General features: G+C 41.4%; 1 protein-coding gene across 3 annotated transcripts in view; it reads left to right on the top strand.

Moving 5' to 3' along the window:
• The window catches only part of Kdm2a (lysine demethylase 2A), an 83,533-nt gene that overhangs the window by 31,620 nt on the left and 27,053 nt on the right, over nt 1-24,860 (top strand). For all 3 annotated transcript variants that reach the window (XM_051145822.1, XM_051145821.1, XM_051145820.1), the window contains exons 6-12: nt 5,278-5,456; nt 7,804-7,910; nt 8,578-8,671; nt 9,893-10,046; nt 11,544-11,659; nt 16,849-16,975; nt 19,641-20,035. In XM_051145822.1, coding sequence (XP_051001779.1) covers nt 5,278-5,456; nt 7,804-7,910; nt 8,578-8,671; nt 9,893-10,046; nt 11,544-11,659; nt 16,849-16,975; nt 19,641-20,035 — 1,172 coding nt within the window. The remainder of the gene's footprint in view (nt 1-5,277; nt 5,457-7,803; nt 7,911-8,577; nt 8,672-9,892; nt 10,047-11,543; nt 11,660-16,848; nt 16,976-19,640; nt 20,036-24,860) is intronic.

The raw sequence follows: 24,860 nt of genomic DNA, 5'->3' as shown, positions 1-24,860 counted from the left end.
GCCTCCTGTATTCTGAAAATAGAACTTGAGTCTCTGAAAGAGCAGCCCCTGATCTTGACTGCTGAGCCTCTCTCTAGCCCTTTGCTTAGATATTCTTATGATTGTGGTTCACAAATGACCTATCTCCACAAGAATTATCAGTGATAAAGTACAGAGTTAGGATTCTGGGAAGATAGCAAGAGCATTCTCCACCTACATGATTATTTCTGTTACAGAATCTGACTATTATGGAATTCTGTTGAAGGCTTGCAACTTCCAGGGAAAAATTTAGACAATAAAATTTAATTTTAGGTTTACCATAGTAATAACCACTTTTCCGTATCATCCAGCCCTCACCGTCTAGTTGTGCATGTTTTTTTCTAAAAGCACAATATACCACTTTAAGGAGCCCAGGATGGGTCTTGTTTAAATATTTGAGACTTCTGCTGTGATCACAGATTGCTGATTCTGACAAAATGTATAAACAAAAAGAGCAGGGGCCTGTTTTTATACCATCTCTAAGCTGTTACAATGCCCTTATGTTTGACCACAGTGACTTCTATAGGACTTAAAAGACTGGTAGATGGCCAGGTTTGGCACAGGATTTCTGAGTGGGAGGCCAGCATGGTTACAGAGAGTGACTTCTAGAACAGCCAGGGCTACAAAGAGAAACTCTGTCTTTTTTTTTTTTTTTTTTTTAAAGACAAGTAAACTCCATCCCCTAAACACATGTTCTAAACTAGGGTATTCAAAAGTGGTGTATACTTGGAGAAAGTTAGATGTTGACCACAAATGTTCAGGAGAAAATGCGGGCTCAAAAAAATAGAAGAGGGCTGGAGAGATGGCTCAGAGGTTAAGAGCACTAGCTGCTCTTCTGAAGGCCCTAAGTTCAGTTCCCAGCAACCACATAGTGGCTCACAACTGTCTATAATGTGATCTGATGCCTTCTTCTGGCCTGCAGGTGTACATGCAGGCAGAGCACTATATATATAATAATAAATGAATGAATCATTAAAACACACACATATACACAAGAAGAAAAAGTAAAAGAAAAAGCCATGGGTAGAGGCCCATGCCCGTAATCCCAGCACCCAGGAGGCAAAGGCAGGTGGATCTCTGTGAGTTCTAGCCCAGCCTGGTCTACAAAATGAGGCCAGGACAGCCAAGGCTACATAGAGAAACCTTGTCTTGAAAGAGAAAGGGGGGGGGGGGAAGAATTAATAAAAACAATATGTATGATACACTAACATACGTGCAAGCAAAACACACATTCACAGAAAACAACAGAATAAGAAAAAGTATAACAGTTGTCTTACACATACACAATCCAAGTGTAGTTTGCACTTTTGAAAACCCCAGCATTTGAGAAGCAAGATGAACGTGAGTTCTAGGCAACCTAGGCTACATGACTATCTGGTGTTCTGTTATAGCAGTACAAAATAGACGAGAGATGAAGACACAGGATAGAATCGAGCAGATCAGTGTACATTGTAGTGATATTAGAAGAAAGAAAATGGTGAGCTGGAGAGATGACTCCACATTTCAAAGTACTGGCTGCTCTTCCAGAGGTCCTGAGTTTAATTCCAGAAACCACATGGTGGCTCACAACTATCTAAAATGTGGTCTGATGCCCTCTTCTAGCCCTCAGGTGTACATGCAGATAGAGCACTCATAAACATAAAATAAAATATTTAAAAAGAGAAAAGAGGGGGCTGGAGAGATGGCTCAGCGGTTAAGAGCACTGACTGCTCTTCAGGGGTCCTGAGTTCAATTCCCAGCAACCACATGGTGGCTCACAACCATCTATAATGTGATATGATGCCCTCTTCTGGCTGCAGGTGTACATGCAGGCAGAGCACTGTAAATATAATAATAAATAAATAAATCTTTTTTTAAAAAAGAGAGAGAAAAGAGGACAGAGAAAATATTTGAAGAAATAATTGCTGGAAATTTTTCATATCTGGCGAACGACATGAAGAAAAATATCTAGAATAAACAGGGAACTCAAAGCCTCCCACCATGACAAGGTCAAATCAAGCATTTCAAAAGCTAAAGACAAAACTCTTGACTGCATCAAGGAAGAAGATACTCTTCACATAAAGGGGTTCCCAGTGAGATAGGAGCAGAGACTTTGTAGGTGGTAAGGAAGAAATAAGCCAGTTTATTTAAAGTGGTGAAGGGGTGGAGGCTGGGGAGTTGGTAATGCAGACAAGAGCTTGTATTGGTCCTTACAGAAGACCAGGTTGGGTCCTAGCACCCACATTGTATGTCAAACAACTTTCTGCAGCTCTAGCTACAGAGCATCTGGTAGATCATATTCTGACCTCCAAAGCCATCTGTACTCCAACACATACACACAAAGTTGTGGTTGTTGTTGTTTTAATATTAACGTTTAAAAAGAGCTGGGTACAGTGGTGCATGTCTGTATTCCCAGCACTAGGGTGGCAGATCCAGGCAGATCTCTTTGAGTTCAAGGCCAGCCTGGTCTACAGAGTGTGTCCAGGACATCCAAGGCTACACAGAGAAACCAAAAATAAAAAAAGGGTAAAAGGAAGGAGGAAAAAGTGAACCAAGAAATACAAATCTTTCCTTTAAAGAGGAGGGAGGGAAAAGCTAAGGTATCCCTAGATAAAATGATAGCTAGGGAAGTTTATTATACTAGACTTGTCCTATACTCAAAGGTGTCCTGGTGCAATGGAGAGATGAGATGTGAAATGAAAGAGTAGACAGTGACCTGAAGCCATGTGAAGAAAAAAAACACAGGAAAAGTAAATATATGGACAGTTATTCACTGGCAAGATGGCTCAGTGGGCAGTCTCCTGCCAAAAATCTTGACAACCATAGTTTAGTTCTAGAACCCAAATAGTAGAAGAGAAATACCTCCAGACAGTGTTATGGCGTGTATATCCCCCGTGCAATACATAGAGGATAGCAATACATTTTTTAAAACCCAGTGTTACTATATCAGTAGTTTGTTAAGTCTTCTCTTGAACATCCACAAATAAAATAAGTTGAAAACTCAGTATGGTGGTTTGGTTTCTCTTAAGTGTGACGTACATAGAAACAGTGACTGGGGCCTGGAGAGATAGCTCAGCAGGTAAGAGCACTATCTGTCCTTTCAGAGGTGCTGAGTTCAATTCTCAGCAACCACATGGTGGCTCACAACCATTTGATGTCCTCTTCTGGCATGCAGGTGTGCATGCAGATAGAGTACTCATACATAAAATAATAAGTAAAATCTTAAAAAAAAAAAAAAAGAAAGAAAGAAAGAAATGAAAAAATAAAAGTATCTGGGTCTGAGACTGGACAGATGCTTCACTGGTTAAGAGAACTAGCTTCTCTTCGAGAGGACCAGGGTTTGGTACCCAGCACCCAACTGGTAGCTCATAACCTTCTGTAACTCTAGCTCCAGGGCATCTGACAGTCTCTTCTGGCTCCCACAAGCATCAGACACATGTGACACACAGATACACATTTGGACAAAGTGGTCTCACACACACACACACTCATAAACCTTAGGGCAAGGGGAAGGGAAAAAAAAAAAAAAAACAGTATCTGGGGGCTGGAGAGATGGCTCAGCGGTTAAGAGCACTGATTGCTCTTCCAGAAGTCCTGAGTTCAATTCCCAGCAACCACATGGTGGCTCACAACCATCTATAATGTGATCTGATGCATATTGTATACATAATAAATAAATCTTTAAAAAAAAAAACAGTATCTGACAAAACATTACATTCTGGTTTGTTTTGTTTTTGTGTTGTTTGTTTGAGATGTAGCCTTGGCAGTCCTGAACTCACTTTGTGTGTGTGGGTGTGCGCACAAGCAAGTGATTAAGTATAGCATGAAAATTACCATTATAACCACTGAAGTGTACAGTTCAATGGCACCATCATCACTGTCTACTGGTAGAACTTTCTTATCACCCAAACAAAACTCTGTTAAGTAGTCATTTCTCATTCTCTTTTTCCTGTATCCCCTGGCACCCACTGATCTGATGCTTTCTAGATCTGGGTTTATCTAATCTGTGTATTTCCTATATTTGGAATCACAGGATATGTAGCCTTTCATCTGTGACTTGTCTCACATAGCATACTTTCCAGATTTATTTGTGTGATAGCATGGATTAGTACTTTATTTATTTATTTATGGTTTTTCGATACAGGGTTTCTCTGTGTAGCCTTGGCCATCCTGGACTCACTTTGTAGACCAGGCTGGCCTCGAACTCACAGCGATCCTCCTGCCTCTGCCTCCCAAGTGCTGGGATTAAAGGCGTGCGCCACCATGCCCGGCTCATCAAGTACTTCATTCTTTTTATGTCTATTTCATTGTATAATTTACCATTTTTGTTTATTATTCATCTAGTGATGAATATTAACCTTTTAGCATATAACTTCTTTTATAATGCTGCCTGGTATATTCAGTAAGTTTTATCTTATAAATGGGGCAATGTGCCAGGCGTGGTGGCATACACCTTTAATCCCAGCACTCTGGAGGCAGAAGCAGGTGGATCTCTGTGAGTTCGAGGCCAGCCTCGTGTACAAAATGAGTCCAGGACAGCCAAGGCTACACAGAGAGACCCTTTCTCCAAAAACCAAAATAATAATAAATAAATAGGGCAATGCTTGCTTCTTCTGTTTCCTTTTTTTTTTTGTCAGGCTCTCACTATGTGTCACAGGCTTGGAACTATGTAGAGCAGGTTGCCTCAAATTTATAGAGATTAGTCTGCCTCTACCCTACTAAGTGCTGGGATTAAAGGTGTGCATCAACACATTATGTCTTTTTGTTGTGCTTGAGGAAGACTGACACCGGAGCTTGTCTACATTAGTAATTTTAAACACAAAGAGTTTTATGTTTTAAAATTTTTTGACAGTATTGAAACAAATTCTGTGAAACTGAAAATAGAGACATTTAAACTGGTATTCACTTAACTAAGGCATCCTTCGTTTACATTGTTTATTTGTTTGTTTGTTTTTCGAGACAGGGTTTCTCTGAATGTAGTCTTGGGTATCCTAGAATCATTCTGTAGACCAGGCTGGCCTCAAACTCACAGAGATCTGCCTGCTTCTGCCTCCCAAGTGCTGGGATTACAGGTGTGCGTTACCGCACCTGTCTCCTGATGAGTATCTATAACTGTGCCTATTGTCCTTTTCATTTTCTAAGGTAGTAATGATTATTTATCTCAAGTAATATCCTTGTCTGTACCTTAAGTAAATAAAGATAGTTTATTTGGGCTGGTGTTTTATATGCTTAATGTATTTAAGAGTAATTATGGCTTAATCAAACTTCTTTCTCATGTAGGGAGTCGTCGGATGGTGGATGTCATGGATGTAAACACACAGAAGGGCATTGAAATGACCATGGCCCAATGGACACGATACTATGAGACCCCAGAGGAGGAGCGAGAAAAACTCTATAATGTCATCAGCTTAGAGTTTAGCCACACCAGGCTTGAGAATATGGTGCAGCGTCCTTCCACGGTTAGTCATTCTCATTTTCCCACATTCGCTCTCTCTCTTTTTTTAATTTTTTTTCTCTTTAACTTGTTATTGATTCTTTGAGTTTCACATCATGCGCTTCAATCTTGTTCATCTCCTCATCCCCTCATATTAACTCTTTGCCCTTACAGCCTCCCTCCCAAAATAAAAAACATAAAACAACAATAAAAGCATAGGAAATATCTCATCATAGAAGCTGTAGTATGTCACAGTGTATCCCCGCAGTATGTTCATTGCAATGAGTCATTGGTCTGCTGCAAGGTCCTTGGCTTCTGTGACACTATCAATATTGGATCCTCACTGGAACTTTTCCCAGATATCCCTGTGTCATGAGATCCGGCAGCTTTGAAATAGCAAGACCATCCTTTCACTCTTCCCAACAGTTCGTAGATGATGTAGATTTTTGGGGTAGGCCAACTCAGAGCCCTCAGAGCTCTGGGCACAGGTGGTAAGCTGAGCTGGTCAGCTCACTGCCTTTTCCTTATATGCATCACCATCTAACCCTGATCTGGCTAGATCACCAAATGCTGCCACAGCAGGAGGCAAGGTCAGCTCTCCTTTCATACACTTGGGCCGGCTCACCTGCACCCATGCCCCATTGCCAGCTCTACTGTGCTGCCCAGTAGATGCAAAGGGCCCAAGTGCTACAGCCCTCAAGAGGCTGGGTCAGCTCTCCACTCTCACACCCTTTGGCCTAACTCACCTGTGCCTTTGCCATCAGGGCCAGCCCCATTCCGCTACCTAAGCAAGGTGCAGGACCCACTCTCTGAAGTGCTGTAGCTAGAGAGAGGTCAGGGCTAGACCTGCCAGGGTAAGCTCTGCTGTGCTCTTCAGGCACCAGTCTGCCCTAGGTGTCTAGGGATGAGGCAGAGCATCCCACACCATGCCCCCTGTGACATGTTTCTTTGTAGCCCTGGCTTTTCTGGTTTGGTTTAAAAGATTGACAAAGACTTCTTTGAAGAATAGGCTGTTAACAGTGGAATCACCTTTTAATTACATAATTTATTTTTGGGGAGACAGGGTCCCACCCACTTTTTAGCATTGTCTGTTCTGACATCTACTCTGTAACCCGAGCTGGTCTTGGATTTACACCTGCCTCTGCCCCCAGTGCTAATTTAATAGCATGTGCCACTAATCATTTTTTTTTTAGTATTGTTCATTTTTAGTAAAGAATTTGGTAAAAAGAAAACATGAAACCAAAGCATAGTGGACCATGCCTGTGGTCTCAGCATTTGGGAGGTGGAGACAGGACGGTTGCCTCGGTGACAGAGTGAACTTTTGCCTCGAAAATAATGTGAGAATTATAGTAGCATTGCTTATAAATACATTTCTTTTTTCCTTTTTTGTTTTGGCTTTTGTTTGTTTGGTTGGTTTTTCGAGATGGTTTCTTTGTAGCCTCGGCTGTCCTGGACTCACTCTGTAGACCAGGCTGGCCTAGAACTCACAGTGGTCTGCCTGCCTCTGCCTCCCAAGTGCTGGGATTAAAGGAGTGCGCCACCATGCCGTGCATGTTTTGTTATTTGTTTATTTATTTTTGGTTTTTCGAGACAGGGTTTCTCTGTGTAGCTTTGGCTGTCCTAGACTCACTTTGTAGACTAGGCTGGCCTCAAACTCACAGTGATCTGCCTGCCTCTGCCTCTGCCTCCCCAGGTGCTGGAATTAAAGGCGTGCACCACCATGCACGGCTTGTTTTATTTTTTTTTGAGACAGGGTCTCTGTGTAGCCCTGCCTGCCCAGAAACTCACTCTGTAGACCAGGCTGGCTTCAAAGTCAGAGGTGAACCTCTGTCAGCCTCCCAAGTGCTGGGATTAAAGGCGTGTGTCACCACAACTTGACTATAAATTTTATAAACACTGTTTCAACCAACTATATCAGTATTGACAAAAGAAAGTTCCTAGTTGTAAACTGTCTTTAGTGAACCCATTTTGAACAATGCTGGCTTTACAGTCATGTTAGAATAATCGTTGGTCCAGAATGCTTATCATTTGACTCTTAGGCTCATAGATTTAAATTTTTTCATTTATCCAGTGTATATTTAAAGGAGTTATTTTTTCTTGGCTTTAAAATTCTCTGCAACAGCTGGGCAGTGGTGGCACACGCCTTTAATCCCAGCACTTGGGAGGCAGAGGCAGGCGGATCTCCGTGAGTTCAAGGCTAGCCTGGTCTACAAAGCAAATCCAGGTCAGCCAAGGCTACACAGAGAAACCCTGTCTCAAAAAACCAAAAAAAAAAAAGCTCTGCAACCCACTGCTGCTTTTTGCTTTTTTTTTTTTTTTTTTTTTTTTTTTTTTTTTTTTTTTAGTTTAAATGTCCCTTTTCCTTTTTAAAGGTGGATTTCATTGACTGGGTAGATAACATGTGGCCAAGGCACTTGAAAGAAAGTCAGACTGAATCAACAAATGCCATTCTAGAGATGCAGTACCCTAAAGTACAAAAGTAAGTTATTCGCTCTTGTGTACTTTTCTTTTCTCAGTGTTTGATGAGTATATAAAATTGATAGCAAGTAATAGTCCTATCTCTTTCTAGCTTTGCTCTGTTCTAAACCATCAAGTTGATAGATTAAACAGTAGACTTTATAGTGTCAAAAGAAGGAGTATGTGAAAAATTACATAGCATGTAATCTTTTTTGGGGGCGGGGGTTTCAAGATAGGGTTTCTCTGTGTAGCCTTGGCTGTCCTGGACTCACTTTGTAGACCAGGCTGCCCTTGAACTCACAGAGATCCACCTGCCTCTGCCTCCTGAGTGCTGGGATTAAAGGCGTGCACCACTATGCCCAGCCCCTGCATATAATCTTACAAGTCAGGAGAAAAGCTGTGTGGTACTAGAAATGTGACTTAGAACTGCACTCCTTTAGCAAGATATGGTGACCATACCTTGAGGCAAAAGCAGGCAGATCTTCTGAGTTTCATGGCTACCCTGGTCTAAGTAGCAAGTTCTAAGGCAGCCAGGGAGCATTGTCTCTCAAACACAGAAAAGGAAAGAAAGAAAATCTACTAGAAGTTTGTTAGATGCAAAGCAGAGGGACTTCATTAGGGAAAACAGTGTTATTTTGTGGATGCCATCTTTATCAGTATACTAATACTGCTGCTTCTCTTTGGGTCAGGTACTGTTTAATGAGTGTTCGAGGCTGCTATACTGACTTCCATGTGGATTTTGGTGGTACTTCTGTTTGGTATCACATCCACCAAGGTGGAAAGGTATGGTCATAGTTAGGATTGGAATTAGAAGCAGATTAAGTGACTTGTATGCTTAATATAATCTGGAAACCAGTCTATCAGGAATCATCCCCAATTCATACCTGAATATAATTGTAGATTCAGTTGCCTTTGGTGGCTATTCCATTGGAGTTTTAGTATTTGTATAGGCCAGTGTTTCTCTACCAATATTTAAAGCAGAATTTTCTAGATAAAACTGAAGAGGTAATTCTAGGAGGACAATGTCATTTTGTACCTGAAAGAAAAGTAATATAAAGGAAAGTAACATAAATTTTGGATATGTTGACCAAAAAGCCAACACATTATGATTCAGCCAGCTCTCCCTGTGTGGAGATAATTGGTCTGAAATGTGACTAGAGGAAACACTAAGACATTTTGAGGATTTGAAAAAATATGTTCGATCATAAAGAATTATATTCTAATAATAATAAAATATATTTAATCTTCTCATGAGTTATTTCTAAACATTATATCAGAATTGGGATTTTGAATTAGTAGAGATTTGTAGTGTTCGCCTTTTCTTTACTTGGAGGGACTACATCTATTAGCAGAAGCAGAGCTGGGATGAAAACAAGTACAAGAACTTAACCTTGTATCCAAAATCCTTTTGCTTATTTATACTGTGTAATGGGATCATAAGTTTGTCCTACTGATCTTAGTTACTGCCTTGAGACAGAGCAACCCAGGCCAATCTCTCTCTCTCTCTTCTCTTTTTTTTTTTTTAATTTATTATTTTTATTTTATGTACATTGGTGTTTTGCCTGCATGTATGTCTGTGGGTGTCAGATCTTGGAGCTATAGACAGTTATGAGCTGCCATGTGGGTGCTTGGGAATCAAACCCGGGTCCTCTGGAAGAGCAGTCAGTGCTCTTAACTGCTGAGCCATCTCTCCAGCCCCAGGCCAATCTCTTAAGAGTTACTAGTCACACCTAAATAACTGGGCTGTTTAAGCCTCTAGCCAGAGCTTTTAAGGAATTACCCACATAATAAATTCAAGGCCCTTGGTTCTTCTACAGCCATAATCTCAGGAATTCAGAGGCTGTCCAACAAAGCAATTGGCAAGAAAAATCTGTTTGTTTGGGTCCTGAGCTACCCAGATAGTCAAGCCTTCTACCTTCTAGTCCTCTGCACCTGTCTGTCAGTTGAGGGGATGACTGGATCATGTCAGTGGCTGTTAACAGACTGAAGTCTTTTAACTCACAGGTCTTCTGGCTCATCCCCCCTACAGCCCACAACCTGGAGCTGTACGAGAATTGGCTGCTGTCAGGGAAACAGGGAGACATCTTTCTGGGTGACCGTGTGTCTGATTGCCAACGAATTGAACTCAAGCAGGGCTATACCTTCGTCATTCCCTCAGGTAAGCAAGGTAGGGAAAGTAGATTGCTTTCTAGCACTTAGCCACTTTCGGTTTTTCGAGACAGAGTCTCTCTGTGTAGCCTTGGCTGTCCTGGATTCGCTTTGTAGACCAGGCTGGCCTCGAACTCACATTAATCTGCCTGCCTTTGCCTCCTGAGTGCTGGGATTAAAGGTGTGCGCTACCACGTCTGACTGCCACTTAGTTTTCTTAAAGACTGAGTATGAAGAAGGCTCTGAATTCAATACCCAGCAAAGCATGCATGTACATGAGTGTACAATCAGCAACAAACAATGGTGTTTCCCTAATTTTATGGAGTACATGCAGAGAATGTGTATTATAAAACATAAAAGTGGTGCTTAATACTGGCATGGTGTAGCAGTATTGCCAGTTGTGGTTTCTCAAAAGATTATAGTGTTTGAACTACATATTAAGCCCAGCAATTCAGAATTTTTACATGTCCTCTCTAGTGAACAGAACCACCTTTCCCCACCTGAGTGTGGAATGCTGAATCAGCATTTTGTTTTTGTGTTTGTTTTTATTTTCAAGACAGACTTTCTCTGTGTATTCCTGGCTGTCCTGGAACTCACTATGTAGACCAGGCTGTCATTGAACTCGGAATCCTCTGCCTCTGCCTTTGCCTTCTGAGTGACAAATCACGGATATTTTCATTGCATCCTAATTCTAAAATAAATGCGTATAAAAAGTACAAATTTTGGACTCCCTGCTCTGTTTGAGAATTCTGACTGTGCAGTTGCTTGTTTAGTACTACTTCAGTCAAATACTTAAGACTTTTTATTTGAGAAGACTACATGAGAATATCAGTAAACCATCCTGTATGGAGCTGGTGCATAGTTGGTGCTTCAAAAGATGGTAGCAGCATTCATTGGAAATTTCTTGCACTGGACAAGTAACTTGGTATTAGAGAACTTGCTTAGCATGTACAATAACCTGGATTTTATCTCATGCAAAAAAACAGAAACAAACAAAAAAACCCATACATCTTTTACTGAGTGTGGGATCATATACTTCTAGTCCTAGCTATTTGCATGTGTCCTAAAAATAAGTGAATAAAACTATTCCATAGATATATCTTCTCATTTAATGCTCACTACCATGTAAAGTACAATTTGTCCTAGTTTTAAAGAAATAAGTAGGCAGGGCATGGTGGCACACACCTTTAATCCCAGCACTTGGGGAGGCAGAGGCAGGTGGATCCCTGTGAGAACGAGGCCAGCCTGGTCTACAAAAACGAGTCCAGGATAGCCAAGGCTACACAGAGAGACCCTGTCTTCAAAACAAAACACAAGAAAGAGGGAGAGAAAAGTAAGGCTTTGAGAGATAAGTAAATGGATCACGCATTAAAGGAGCCTGGACTAAGCACCAAGGTCTTTTTTCCAAAAAAAGAGAAAAGAATATAATATAGAAGTCTTGTAGTATTCTGAGGAAACTACATTGCTGCATGTGCTTTCAGTCCTGCCTCCGTTCCCTGTCTTCCAGGTTGGATTCATGCTGTGTATACTCCTACAGACACATTAGTGTTTGGAGGCAACTTTTTGCACAGTTTCAACATCCCCATGCAGTTAAAGATATACAGCATTGAAGATCGAACACGGGTGAGTAATTTAATATAATAATCTTTTTTTTTTTTTTTTTTTTTTTTTTTTTTGGTTTTTCAAGACAGGGTTTCTCTGTGTAGCCCTGCCTGTCCTGTATTTGCTTTGTAGACCAGACGGGCCTCAAATTCACATTAATCTGCCTTTCCCTGCATCCCGAGTGCTGGGATTAAAGGCATGTGCCACCACGCCCAGCTAATATAACAGTGAAAAAACTTTTCCATTTAAGACAGATGATCGGTGAGCATGGTAACACATGCGTCTAATCTTTGTAGCACTTGGACAGGAAGATTGTGTTTGAGGGCAGCCTGGCCTATGTAGCAAGACCTGACTCTTAAAGAAAAAGATAGGTTGCTTTCTAACCTTTAACATATACACTGCTGTCCTTCATCTTAGTACACTAAATAAATCAGGAAGGGATTCATGGATAATTTGTCAGCTTTTCAGATTTTTTTGCATTAAAAAGCAATTTCTACATATTGAGAACATAGCAAAAAAATTTTACTAAATTCTGGATTTGGGAGACTGTAAGTCTTTGAAGTTCTTCATATGGATATTTATATAATCTCTTGAGCCATCCATGTTTTTCATTTTTGTGCTCATGAATAATTTATGGAATGAAGATGATCACTTCAAATTTCACAACTTTTGAGTTTTTCTGTCTTTATTCTGTTTACCAGCCCTCCCCTTTTTCCCTTTCCCATTTTAAAAAACAGTAAACATCTTTTTGTTTTATTTTGTTTTTTTTTTTCAAGACAGGGTTTCTCTGCATAGCCCTGGCTGTCCTGGACTCACTTTGTAGATCAGGCTGGCCTCAAACTCACAGAGATCCTCTGGCTTCTGCCTCTTTGAGTACTGGCATTATAGTCGTGTGCCACCCCTCCTGGCCATAAACATCTTCCTTAAATTAAATTTTATTTATTTTGTCTGTGTATGTTGGGTTGCTATGCCAAAGCATATGAGTGGAGGTCAGAAGAGACTTGTAGAAGTTGGTTCCCTTTTATCATGTCCCAGAAATCCAATTGAGGTCATCCAGCTTGGCAGCAAGCACCTTTACCCCACTGGTAAAGGCCATTTTGTTGGGCCTTTCCCTTCCCATCATAAGTATCAGGAGTTAGTCAGCTCTCATTAAAAAAAAATTGTAGATTGGGCTGGCCTCGAACTCACAGAGATCTACTTGCCTCTGTCTCCCAGGGTGCTGGGGTTACAGGTGTGCACCACCATGCCTGGCTACTCTCATAAAATTTACTGAGAATTTTTTATAATTTATATTTAACTTGCACTCTTCAAAAACTTTCCCTAAAAGTGGTTTTTTTTTTCCCTGAGACAGAGTTTCTCTGTGTAGCCTTGGCCATCCTGGACTCACTTTGTAGACCAGGCTGGCCTCGAACTCACAGCGATCCGCCTGCCTCTGCCTCCCGAGTGCTGGGATTAAAGGCGTGCACCACCACGCCCGGCTCCCTAAAAGTTTTAATATACTCCAAAGGCTAATGAAGGAGGATAGTGGACCGCATTTAGTTTAAGGAGACCCAATACCTATTAGTTCTTAGTTCCCTGCTTTCTTTTGCTTGAAATAAATTGGCTTTTAAGTGAGACAAGAAACGTATGGTTAAAGCCGTAATCATATAAGATATCCAGGTTTATGTCTGGTCATATGCTTTATTGGTTGTATGCCTCTTGTCTAATGGTAAGAAAGTGATTTTCTGGCAGGCATGGTAGTGCACACCTGTTATTTCAGCACTCAGGTCGGGGGGTGGGGGGCAGGTGGATCACTGTGAGTTCAAAGCCAGTCCAGGGCAGCCAAGGCTACACAGAGACCTTGTCTCGAGGGGGGGGGGAAGGCAAGAAAAAAGAAAGTGATTTTCATTTTCATAGTGACCTGGTAACAGGTTTTACCTTTCCATTTAAATTCATGAAGACAGCTGAACATCAGAGTCATTACATCTGCCTTTGGTTGTGGCCTCTCTTAAAAGCAGGTAGCAGATCTCTAGATATACATAATTAAATTTTGATTTTTGGGTTGTTTGGTTTGGTTTGGATTTTCAAAACAGGATTTCTCTTTGTAGCCTTGGCTGTCCTGGAACTCTCTGTAGACCAGGCTGGCTTCTAACTCACAGAGGTCCTCCTGTCTCTGCCTCCCAAGTGCTAGGATTAAAGGCATATGCCACTATCACCCAGCAATTTTTTTGGCTTTCAAAACAGGATTTCTCTGTATGTAACAGCCCTGACTGTCACCGGCTGGTGGGGATACACTCCTTTAATTCCAGCACTGGGGAGGCAGAGGCAGGTAGATCTCTTGAGTTAGTGGCTAGCTTTGTCTACAGATAAAGAGAGTTATAGGAGAGCCAACGCTACACAGAGAAACCAAAAACCAAAACTAAACCAAACTAAACAAACAAATCAGTCCTGCCTGTCCTAAAACCCTAAAGCTCTATAGACCAGGCTGGCCTCAAACTCAGAGAAATCCACCTGCCTCTGCCTCCCCAGTGCTGGGATTAAAGAAATAAGCCATCACACCCTGTTAATAAAGATTTAGACTGTGGGGGGTGGAGAGATGGCTCAGAGGTTAAGAGCATTGACTGCTCTTCCAGAGGTCCTGAGTTCAATTCCCAGCAACCACATGGTGGCTCACAACCATCTATAATGAGATCTGGTGCCCTCTTCTGGGGAGCAGGCACACATGCAGGCAGAACACTATATAAATGATAAATAAATTAATAAATCTTTAAAAAAAAAAAAAAAAAAAAAAGATTTAGACTGTGTGTGTGTGTGCCTGCAGGCCAGAAGAGGTCACCAGATCTTATTGATGGTTATGACCCACCCTGTGGTTACTGGGACATGAACTCAGGACCTCTGGAAAGAACACTCAGTGCTGTGCTCTTAACCTCTGAGCCATCTCCCAAGTCCTTTTCGTTGCTGTGGTGATTTTTTAATTAATTTACTTATTTGTTTGTTTATTTATTTATTATGTATGCAGTATTGTACCTGCATGTCAGCCAGCGGGCCAGAAAAGGGTACCAGATATCATTATAGATGGCCAAGAGCCTTCATGTGGTTGCTGGGAATTGAACTCAGTCCCTTTGGAAGAGCTGCCAATGCTCTTAACCTCTGAGGCATCACTCCAGCCCTGTCTTTGGCTTGATTTGGGGTTTTGTTTTGTTTTGTTTTGAGGCAGGATTTCTCTGTATAGCCTTGGTTGTCCTAAACATGCTTTGTAGACCAGGCTGGCCACAATCTCACAGAGATCTGCCTGCCTTTACTTTTCCAAGTGCTGGAATTGCGGACATGAAACACCACTGCCCAGTCCCAGCCCTTGATATTTTTTTATTATTGTTATTTTTTAGATGGTGTCTCACTATGTAGCTCTTGTTATTCTGGAACTCACTATGTAGACCAGGATGGCCTTAAACTCAGAAATCTGTTTGCCTTTCCCCCTGAATGCTAGGATTAAAGGTATACACTAGAAAGTAATAGATACATCTAGAATGGCACCTGACACTCATCTTCCTTGTTCATTGGTTTGTGGTAATTTCCGTTTACCTTTTTCTTTGACAACAGGTTATCTTAGGGCCATTCTTTATATTTCTGAAATAGTTTTAAAGATGCTTTGAATGGAAAGAGGACTCATGCTACAAAGATAGTGACTGATAAAACCAAACAGATTAGTCTGATAGGTGGGTATACTACAAAAGGCAAGCCAGGGAAACAGGTTAGATGTTGGGCAGAGGTTTAATCCTATCTTCCAAACAGCATGCAACTTGAGAATGAGTTAAAAATTACTTTCATGCATATAATGAATGACTTACTATACTGCAAGTGTATAACTTTTATCTCCTTCCTATCTTTTATTAGATACTTTGTCCTGTGTTCTTCAGGCTCAGAAAAAAACAGCCAGCAAGAATGCTTGGCATGCCTTTATACTCTATAGCAATTTATTTGTTTGTTTGTTTGTTTTTGGCAGACAGAATCTCTCTCTATAGCTCCGGCTGTCCTGGAACTTTTTAGACCAGACTGGCCTGCCTCTTAATCTTGAGTGCTAGGATTAAAGGCATGAATCACCACACAGTTTTGCAAATTCATGGCATCTTTTATTATCCTCTTCCTGCTTCTGGATCTTTCTTGTTTCTTGTTTCCTGAGTGCTGGAAATACAGATATGTGCTCTCCACCTAGTTATTGTGTCTTATTGTAACAACCCTTCACTTAACCCTTCTTAGTGGTTCTAAATGGGTTTTGTAAATGCTTTTCTCTATTGTGGTTGTTTCTGTTAAACAACATTTTCTTCTTCTGTTTTTTTGGTTTGGTTTGGTCTTGGTTTTTCGAGACAGGGTTTCTCTGTGTAGCCTAGGCTGTCGTAGACTCACTTTGTAGACCAGGCTGGCCTTAAACTCACAGCAATCTGCCTGCTTCTGCCTCCTGAGTGCTGAGATTAAAACTGTGCACCACAATGCCCAGCTTCTTCCTTTTCTTTAAATTGTTTTTGGTGTTAGAGAGATGGCTTAGTGATTATAGAGCACTGACTGCTCTTTCAGAGGTCCTGAGTTCAATTCCCAGCAACCACATGGTGGCTCACAGCCATCTATAATGAGATCTGGTGCCCTCTTCTGGTGTTCAGGCATACATGCTGCCAGAACACTGTATATGTAATAAATAAATAAATCTTTTAAAAAATAATAATAAAATTGTTTTTGTTGTTAACTGTTTTTGTTGGAGATAGGGTTTTATGTAGCCTAGGCTGTCCTCTAACTTCTAATCCTTTTGTCTTCACCTCCAGAGTTCTGGGAATACAAGTATGTATCATGGTACCCAGTTTTATGCAGTGCCATAGATCCAACCCAGGCTTTTTGTATGCTAGGCACACAATCTGCCAACTGATATACATCCTTACTTCTTGTTTATGTTTATTCACACACATCTCTTTTTGATACTATGTAACCCAGGCTGGCCTTGAACTTGTTCCTTGCGTCAGCCTCTAGAGTGTTGGGATTGTAGCTACAAGCTATCGTGCCTCTCTCTAAGATTAACATTCTCAAAATTGACTAATTGACAAAAGTTCTTGCTTCAGATGTCAGCTTGAACTTTTAGATTGACGAGAATTTTTCCTGGTTTAATTATTACAGTGATTGAGATTGTCTTTCATATTCTCTTCCTTTGTTATTGCCTTGTTTTTCATTACTGTTTTTCTGTTTAGGTTCCAAATAAATTCCGTTACCCATTTTACTATGAAATGTGTTGGTATGTGTTGGAGCGCTACGTATACTGCATAACCAACCGATCCCACCTAACTAAGGAGTTTCAAAAAGAATCCCTTAGCATGGGTAAGTGTTAATGATTCCATGAACTTTCAAGACTCACTTCAGCTAAAATTTTTTATTGTTGCTTTTTAGTTACAGTTTATTATTTTTGGCTTTTGTGTACTTTTTTGTTTGAAAATTCCAAATTCATTTACTGTGGTTGAACACTAAGTATACACTTAGATATGAAGGCTGATAACAGGCTGAAGGAAATACTGTGGATCTCATCTTTGACTGGATTGCTATATTCATCTCAAGACAAGTGTACATTGTTTATATATTTTATACATTCTGGTTGGTTTCCTTATGATGTTTTCATATGTTTAACCCCCATTACCCTCATATCTCACTTGCCTACAAATCTCTTCTCTCCCTAGCTAGTCTCTGTCTACTTTCTTTTTTGTTTGTTTGGTTTTTGATTTGGTTTGGTTTTTTATTTTTTTGGGTGGTTTTTTTGAGACAGAGTTTCTCTGTGTAGCCTTGGCTGTCCTGGACTCCTTTATAGACCAGGCTGTCCTTGAATTTACAGAGATCCACCTTCCTCTGCCTCCTAATGTTGGGATCAAAGGCCACCACACCCAGCTTTTTCTTTTTTTTTTTTTTTTTTTTTTTTTTGAGACAGGGTTTCTCTGTGTAGCCTTGGCCATCCTGGACTCAACTTGGTAGACCAGGCTGGCCTCGAACTCACAGTGATCCACCTGCCTCTGCCTCCCGAGTGCTGGGATTAAAGGCGTGCGCCACCACGCCCGGCCACCCAGCTTTTTCTTTCCTTCCTTCTTTCCTTCCTTCCTTCCTTCCTTCCTTCCTTCCTTCCTTCCTTCCTTCCTTCTTGTTTTTTGAGTCAGGGTTTCTCTTGTACTCCTGGCTGTCCTGGACTCACTTTGTAGACCAGGCTGGCCTCGAACTCATAATGATCCACCTGCCTCTGCCTCCCAAGTGCTGGGACTAGAGTGAGCCACCACACTCAGCTACTTTCTTTTTTTTCTTTTTCTTTTAAAGAGAGTTTTCTTTTTCTTTTCTTCCCCCTCTCCCCCTCCTCCTCCCCACTCTGGGAGGCAGAGGCAGGTGAATATCTTGATTTCAAGGCCAGCCTAGTCTAAAGAGTGAGTTCAGGCCAGGCAGTGGTGGCACACACCTTTAATCCCAGCACTTGGGAGGCAGAGGGAGGCGGATCCTTGTGAGTTCCAGGCCATGCTGGTCTACAAAGTGAGTCCAGGACAGCCAAGGCTACACAGAGAAACCCTGTGTCAGGCGTTGGGGGGTGGGGGGTAATGAGTTCCAGGACAACCAAGGATAAGAATTTAGTTGATTTATTTTTATTTTATGTGCATTGATGTTTTGCCTGCATGTATGTCTATGTAAAGGTATCAAAGTCCCTAGACATGGAGTTACAGACTATGCGGAGCTAGCGTGTGTGTGTGTGTGTGTGTGTGTGTGTGTGTGTGTACACACGTGTATTGAACCTGGGTCATGTGGAAGAACAGCCAGTGCTCTCAACTGTTGAGCTATCTCCAGGCCCTTTAGGGGTTTATCAACTAATAAATATAATTAGAGTTATTATAGAAGCCTGTGTGAAGGATTATTTACAGATAACATGGCAATGAGTGGCTACACAGTGAAGAAAGTCTCTCTCTCCTTCTATGACCATTAACTGTAAACAGATCTTCAAGGAGGTGAGGAACTTAGGAACAATACTTCCTTACCAATACTTGACTGCCCATAGGCTCTGACCCTTGATACCCTCTCTCACCCATGATGGAAGTTGATGGCCTAATCTTACGTACTTCTTGTGTATTATAGTCACGGCTTTTTGTTTGTTTGGTTGGTTGGTTTTTCGAGACAGGGTTTCTCTGTGTAGCTTTGGCTGTCCTGGACTCGCTTTGTAAACCAGGCTGGCCTAGAACTCCTAGATATCTACCTGCTTCTGCCTTGAACTCACAGCGATCCGCCTGGCTCTGCCTCCCAAGTGCTGGGATTAAAGGCATGAGCCACCACACCTGGCTGATTTTTAAAACTTTTTATAATCCATTTTATGATCCTATAGTTAATAAGTGGCAAAGCTACACTTTGGACTTGGCTGATGAGACTCTAATATCTTTGTTTTTAACCTCTGATATTTCCCAATATCAAGAGAAATGCTTAATTGGATGAACAGTAGTTTCTTTTTTAAGATTTTTTTTTTTAAGCTTTGTTTTATGTGTAAGTATATGTATGTATTTGTACCATGTAAGTGTTTGGTACCTACGGTATTTAGAAGAGGGTGTCAGATCCCATTCTAAATAGTTATGAACCATCTTGTTTGTACTAGGAATGGAACCAGGATCCTTTGCAAGAGTAACAAATGCTCTTAATCACTGAGCCATCTATCTCTTTAGCTTCTCAATATGGTCATTTCATATACTTTTTCTTTTTTTTTTTTTTTTTTTGACAAAGTTTGACTTTAGCTGGCCTGTATCTCACTATGTAGACCAGGCTAGCCTAGAACTCACAGAGATCCTCCTGCCTCTGCTAACCAGTATTCTGGGAATAAAGGCATGTACCACCCACCCACTACAGGATTATTTCTATTTTTAACTCTGGTTTTCAGCATTGACCTTGTCATTTATAACCTTGGATGTACTACTGTGCTGTTTTTCTTGATGATCAACTAGCCAACTGACATTTATTGCCTTTGCCTTTGCATTGGTAGATATGGAATTAAATGAGTTGGAGTCTGGCAATGGTGATGAGGAAGGGGTGGACAGAGAAGCCCGGCGCTTGAACAGTAAGCGGTCTGTGCTTACTAGCCCCGTTGCTAATGGAGTCAACCTGGATTATGATGGACTTGGCAAAGCCTGCCGAAGTCTTCCAAGTCTGAAGAAAACTTTGTCTGGAGATTCACCCTCAGACTCTAGCCGGGGATCCCAAAATGGCCAAGTTTGGGATCCCCAGTGTAGCCCTAGAAAGGATAGGCAAGTGCATCTGACCCACTTTGAGCTTGAAGGTCTTCGCTGTCTTGTAGATAAGTTAGAGTCACTGCCACTGCACAAGAAGTGTGTCCCCACGGGGATAGAAGATGAAGATGCGCTGATTGCTGACGTAAAGGTAAGCAACTGTTGACCTGTCTAGGAGAATCAAGTTTCTGGATTTGGAGGGAGAAAGTACAGGCATTAAGGATGCTTCAACTACAGGGAAGTTAATATGTGCCTGTGTCAGTGTTTCAATTTCTAGAGTGACATTAAGCTACCATTTTGAAAATGGAACATTTTTATCTTTGGTGTTGACTTAAACTTAGTGCTAAAAACTTGAAGCTTACCACCAGTGTGGAGAAAGTGTGGGGCAGGTGAGGTGGCTCAGCAAATAGACCTGATGACCTGAATATAGTTCCTAGAGATGGTGCAGCAGATAATTTCCCTTGCTGCACAAGCAATTACCGGGGCCTATATTTAAATCAACAACAGCAACAAAGTGACGTAGTAGTGCCCACCTGTAATCCTACCATTCCTTGTTGAAGTGAGAGAACTGACCAGAAGCTGATTCTCTCCTTCACAGTCATACTCTGTGGTTCCCTTCCTACCCCAGATAGTCCGCTTTTATGTCACATACATTTCTTTATTACACTGTGGTGGTTTTTTGTTTTTTGTTTTTTTTTTTTTTCTCTTCTCTTTTTCTTCTCTTCCATGGTTTCCTTTCTACCCCATCCTCCCCCACACAAATACAGATTGCACATAATATTCTGCAGTTCCATCCATTTTCCTGAAATACCATGAGCTTTTTTTTTCTTATATAACTGTTGGATGACACTTTATTGTGTAATTATGTGCCACATTTTCATTATTCATTTATCTGTTGATCAGCACCTAAGCTGGTTCCATTTCTTAGCTATTGTTAATAGTCCAGCAATAAAAATGTATATCCAAATATTTGTGTCATGGTGACTTGGAGTCTTTCAGGTATATACCCAGTGGCATACCTGGGTAATAGAGTACTTCTACTTTTAGTTTTTTTGAGGAGCTACCAAACTGACTTCCACACACCTATACCAGTTTACATTCCTACCGGCAATGTATAAAAATTCCGTTTTCCACAGGTCTTCACTAACATTTACTGTTATTGGTTTTCTTTATTTATTTTTTGTTTTTTCGAGACAGGGTTTCTCTGTAGCCTTGGCTGTCCTGGACTCGCTTTGTAGACCAGGCTGGCCTCGAACTCAAATTGATCTGCCTGCCTGTGCCTCCCGAGTGCTGGGATTAAAGGCATGTGCCACCACCACCCGACCTTCTTTCTTTTTTTTTTTCTTCCTTCCTTTATGATTATTATTGAATAGAGGTGCATGTGTGGCAGTGAGATGGGGATTAAACTCGGGTTCTTAGGCTTGCATATCAAGCACTTTACTGCAACCAGCTCCAGTCATTGGTTTTTCTCTGTGCTAATTATTCTGCCTGGGGGTTGGGTGAAATCTCACAGTAGCTTTAATTTGCTTTGAATTGATGACTAAGTATACCTTTTCAGATATTCATTGAGCATTTGTATTTGTTTTGGTTTTTGTTTTTTGAGACCTTGAGCTCAGAGATCTGCCTTCCTCTGCTTCCTGAGTTCTGGAATTAAAGGTGTGTGCACCACTGCCTGGCTAGAAACTTTTTAATATCTCAGAAAACCTCATTTGTTAATTTGGGGACTGTTTCCTTTGCTATTTGAGTCTTCTTCAAAAAGTCCTTGCTAATTAATACATCTTTTTGTTGTAGCTTGGGGGTCTTTTGGTTGTTGGTGTTCCCCAGCCTCAAAACAGGGTTTCTCTTGGTATACCCCTGGCTGTCCTGGAGCTCACTCTGTATAGCAGGCTGCCCTAGAACTCATAGAGGTCCTCCTGCCTCTGCCTCCTGATTGCTGGGATTAAAGTTATGGGCCACCACCGCCTGGCTTTGTTTTATTTATTTTTTTTTTTTAATAAATAATAATGTGGGGGACGGAGAGATGGCTCAGAGGTTAAGAGCACTGACTGCTCTCCCAGAGGTCTTGAGTTCAATAAATAAACAAAATAAATAAAGTGCATATTTGTGTGTGGGTATTACATATGATGCAGGTGCTTGAAGAAGCCAGAGGTGTCAGATGTTTGTGAGCTGCCTGATACGATACAGGTGCTGGGAATTGAATTCTAGTTCTCTGGAAGAGTGGTACATGCTCTTAACCACTGAGCCATCTCTCTAGTTCTTTCTTTGTTTTTTTGAGACAAGGTTGTTTCCCCCCCCCCCCTTTATTTACTTATACACACGGGTGTTTTGCCTGCTTTATACATGTATGTCTGTGTGAAAGTGCCAGATCTTGGAGTTAACAGACAGTTCTGAGCTGCCATATGGGTCCCAGAAATTGAACTGAGGTCCTTTGGAAGAACATTCAGTGCTCTTAATCGCCGAGCTAGTTCTCCAGCCCTAAAGACAGAGTTTTTCTATATAGCCTTGGCTGGCCTTGAACTCACAAATATTCTCCTGCCTCTGCCTCTTGAGTAGTTGGGATTAAAGTGATATCTTGAAGTGTGTTGTATATTTCTTTTTTATTTAAAAAATATAGATATAATTTTTACTTTTAAATGTATATTTTATTTTAATTTATTCACATTACATCCCGATTATTATCCACTTCCTCTTGTCTTCCTATTCCCACTCTCCCTCCCTCTTCTGCCTGTTCTCTCCCCAGACCTTTGATGGCTGGGGGCTCCTACACCAACTGTCTGGTGACAGCCTATTAGGTCTCATCAGGATAGCCTGCATCCACTTCCTCTATGTGCCTGCTAGGCTGTCTTGCTAAAGGACAGTGACCAAATCGTGGGCACCAAAGTGCATGTCAGAAGTTCACCAGTAGCTCCCCTTTCCCCCCACGTCAAGAATCGGCAGTCCATCAGTTACATCTGAACAGGGGAGGGGTTGTTTCTCTGCATACATTGACCTTGACTGGTGTATCAGTTTGTATGGGCCCCCCTGTGTCCAGATCTGCAGGCCTTGATGGTCTCCCTGTGGAGCTCCTGCTCCCTCCTGGACCTTCCATCCGCCTACTCTTTCCTACAACTCTCAGTGCTCCACCCAGAGTCCAGCTTTGAGTCGCAGTATCTTTCCTGACCCCCCCCCCCCACTGGGTGGAATCTCTCAGAGGACATCTTAAAATACATATTTTTTAAATTTTAGCCAGGTGGTGATGGTCCATGCCTTTAATACCAACACTTAGGAGGCAGACAGTTGGATCTGTATGAGTTAAAGGCCAACCTGGTCTACAGAGTAATTTCCAGAACAACCACAGCTATACAGAGAAATCCTGTCTGAAAAAAACAAAATAAAAATTTACTAATATGTGTGCATGCAAGTGTGTGTGCTCATGCACATGTGCATGTGAGTACCTGTTGAGGCCAGAGGAACTGGAGTTCAAGTGTTTCTGAGCCATGTCCAATGTGCTGGGCAACCAAACTTCAGTCCTCTGAAAGAGCACAGACGCTCCTAACCACTAAGCCATCCTTTCAGCCCCACCCTCTACCCCTTACTGGGGGTGTGTGGGGTAGGTGTTTTGTTTTGAGACAGGATCCCTCTACATAGCTCTGACTGTCTTGAAACTCACTTTATGTAGACCAGGCTGGCCTCGAACTCATAGATAGCCTCCTAACGTTACCTCTTCTTACTGAGTACTGGGATTAAAAGTGTGCACCAGTATGCTCAGCTTCCAATTTTCAAAAAAAAAAAGGTACTCTTTGCCGGGGGTGGGGGGTGAGCATATGTGTGTGTGTGTGTGTTCACATGTGTCATAGCACACATGTAGAGATCCAAAGATGACTAGTTGGGAGTTACTTCTCTCTTTCCATGACATGAATTCTAGGTAATCAAACTCAGGTCTTCAGATTTAGCAGCAGGTGTCTTTTCCCACTAAACTTTCTCACTGGCTTTTACCCATTTTTTTTCCTATCAATTTTGATGTTAAAGATCTTTGAACAATTTTGAATTTTTTTGTGCAGAGTAAAAGTTTCTGATCTACATAGTCTAAGCTAATTTTCCAAGCATCATTTGGTGAAGCTGTTTTTTTGGGTTTTCCCCAATATATGTTTTTTGATACCTTTGTTGGAAATTAGGTGTTTGTATCTGGAACAAGTATTTGTTCTTGTTGGTATGTAGGTCTGTTTTTGTACCAGGACCGTAGAGTTTGAAATTATAGGCAGTAAGTCTTCCATCTCCATGGTGGTTTTGGTTGGTTGGTTGGTTGGTTGGTTGGTTGGTTCAGATAGGGTATCTCTGCATATCCCAGGCTGTCCTGGAACCCACAGTGATCCTCTCCACCCACCCACCCCAACTACTGGAACTAAAGACATGCATCATTATGACTGGCTCTGTTCCCTTTTTTTTTTTTTTCTTTTTAAGATTTATTTATTATTATGTATACTGTGCTCTGTCTGCATGTACACCTGCAGGCAGAAGGCATCAGATTACATTATAGATGGCTGTGAGCCACCATGTGGTTGTTGGGAATTGAACTCAGGACCTTTGGAGGACTAGTTGTTGCCCTTAACCTCTGAGCCGTCTCTCCAGCCCCCGTTCCCAATTCTTGATTCAAATTTTCCTTGGACTCTGTGTCATCTAACACAGGTGCTCCTCAAGTTATGCCATTTCTGGAAAGAATTCCAAAGGCTTGGATGGGACCTTATCGTTTATGTTTTCCTTTAATAGTTGACATCTTAATGACATTTTACATTTTTAATGTATTAGTAAAAAGGAAAAAAATTACAGAGCCTAAAATGAGGTTCAAGGGTGTGTATGGGCGCGCGTGTGCAAACTAGCCTAGGCTACAAAATAGATTGTTTTTAGGCAGGGTCTGTATAGCTCTAGATTGTCTAAAGATTGCTATGTAGACCAAGCTAGCATGGAACCAGGAGAGAGCTTGTCTGCTTCTAATCCTT

This window comes from Acomys russatus, chromosome 5, assembly GCF_903995435.1.
Source record: "Acomys russatus chromosome 5, mAcoRus1.1, whole genome shotgun sequence".
NCBI lineage: Eukaryota > Metazoa > Chordata > Mammalia > Rodentia > Muridae > Acomys > Acomys russatus.
Note: the sequence above shows the minus strand (reverse complement) of the source record. Positions and strands in the feature narration are given on the sequence as shown.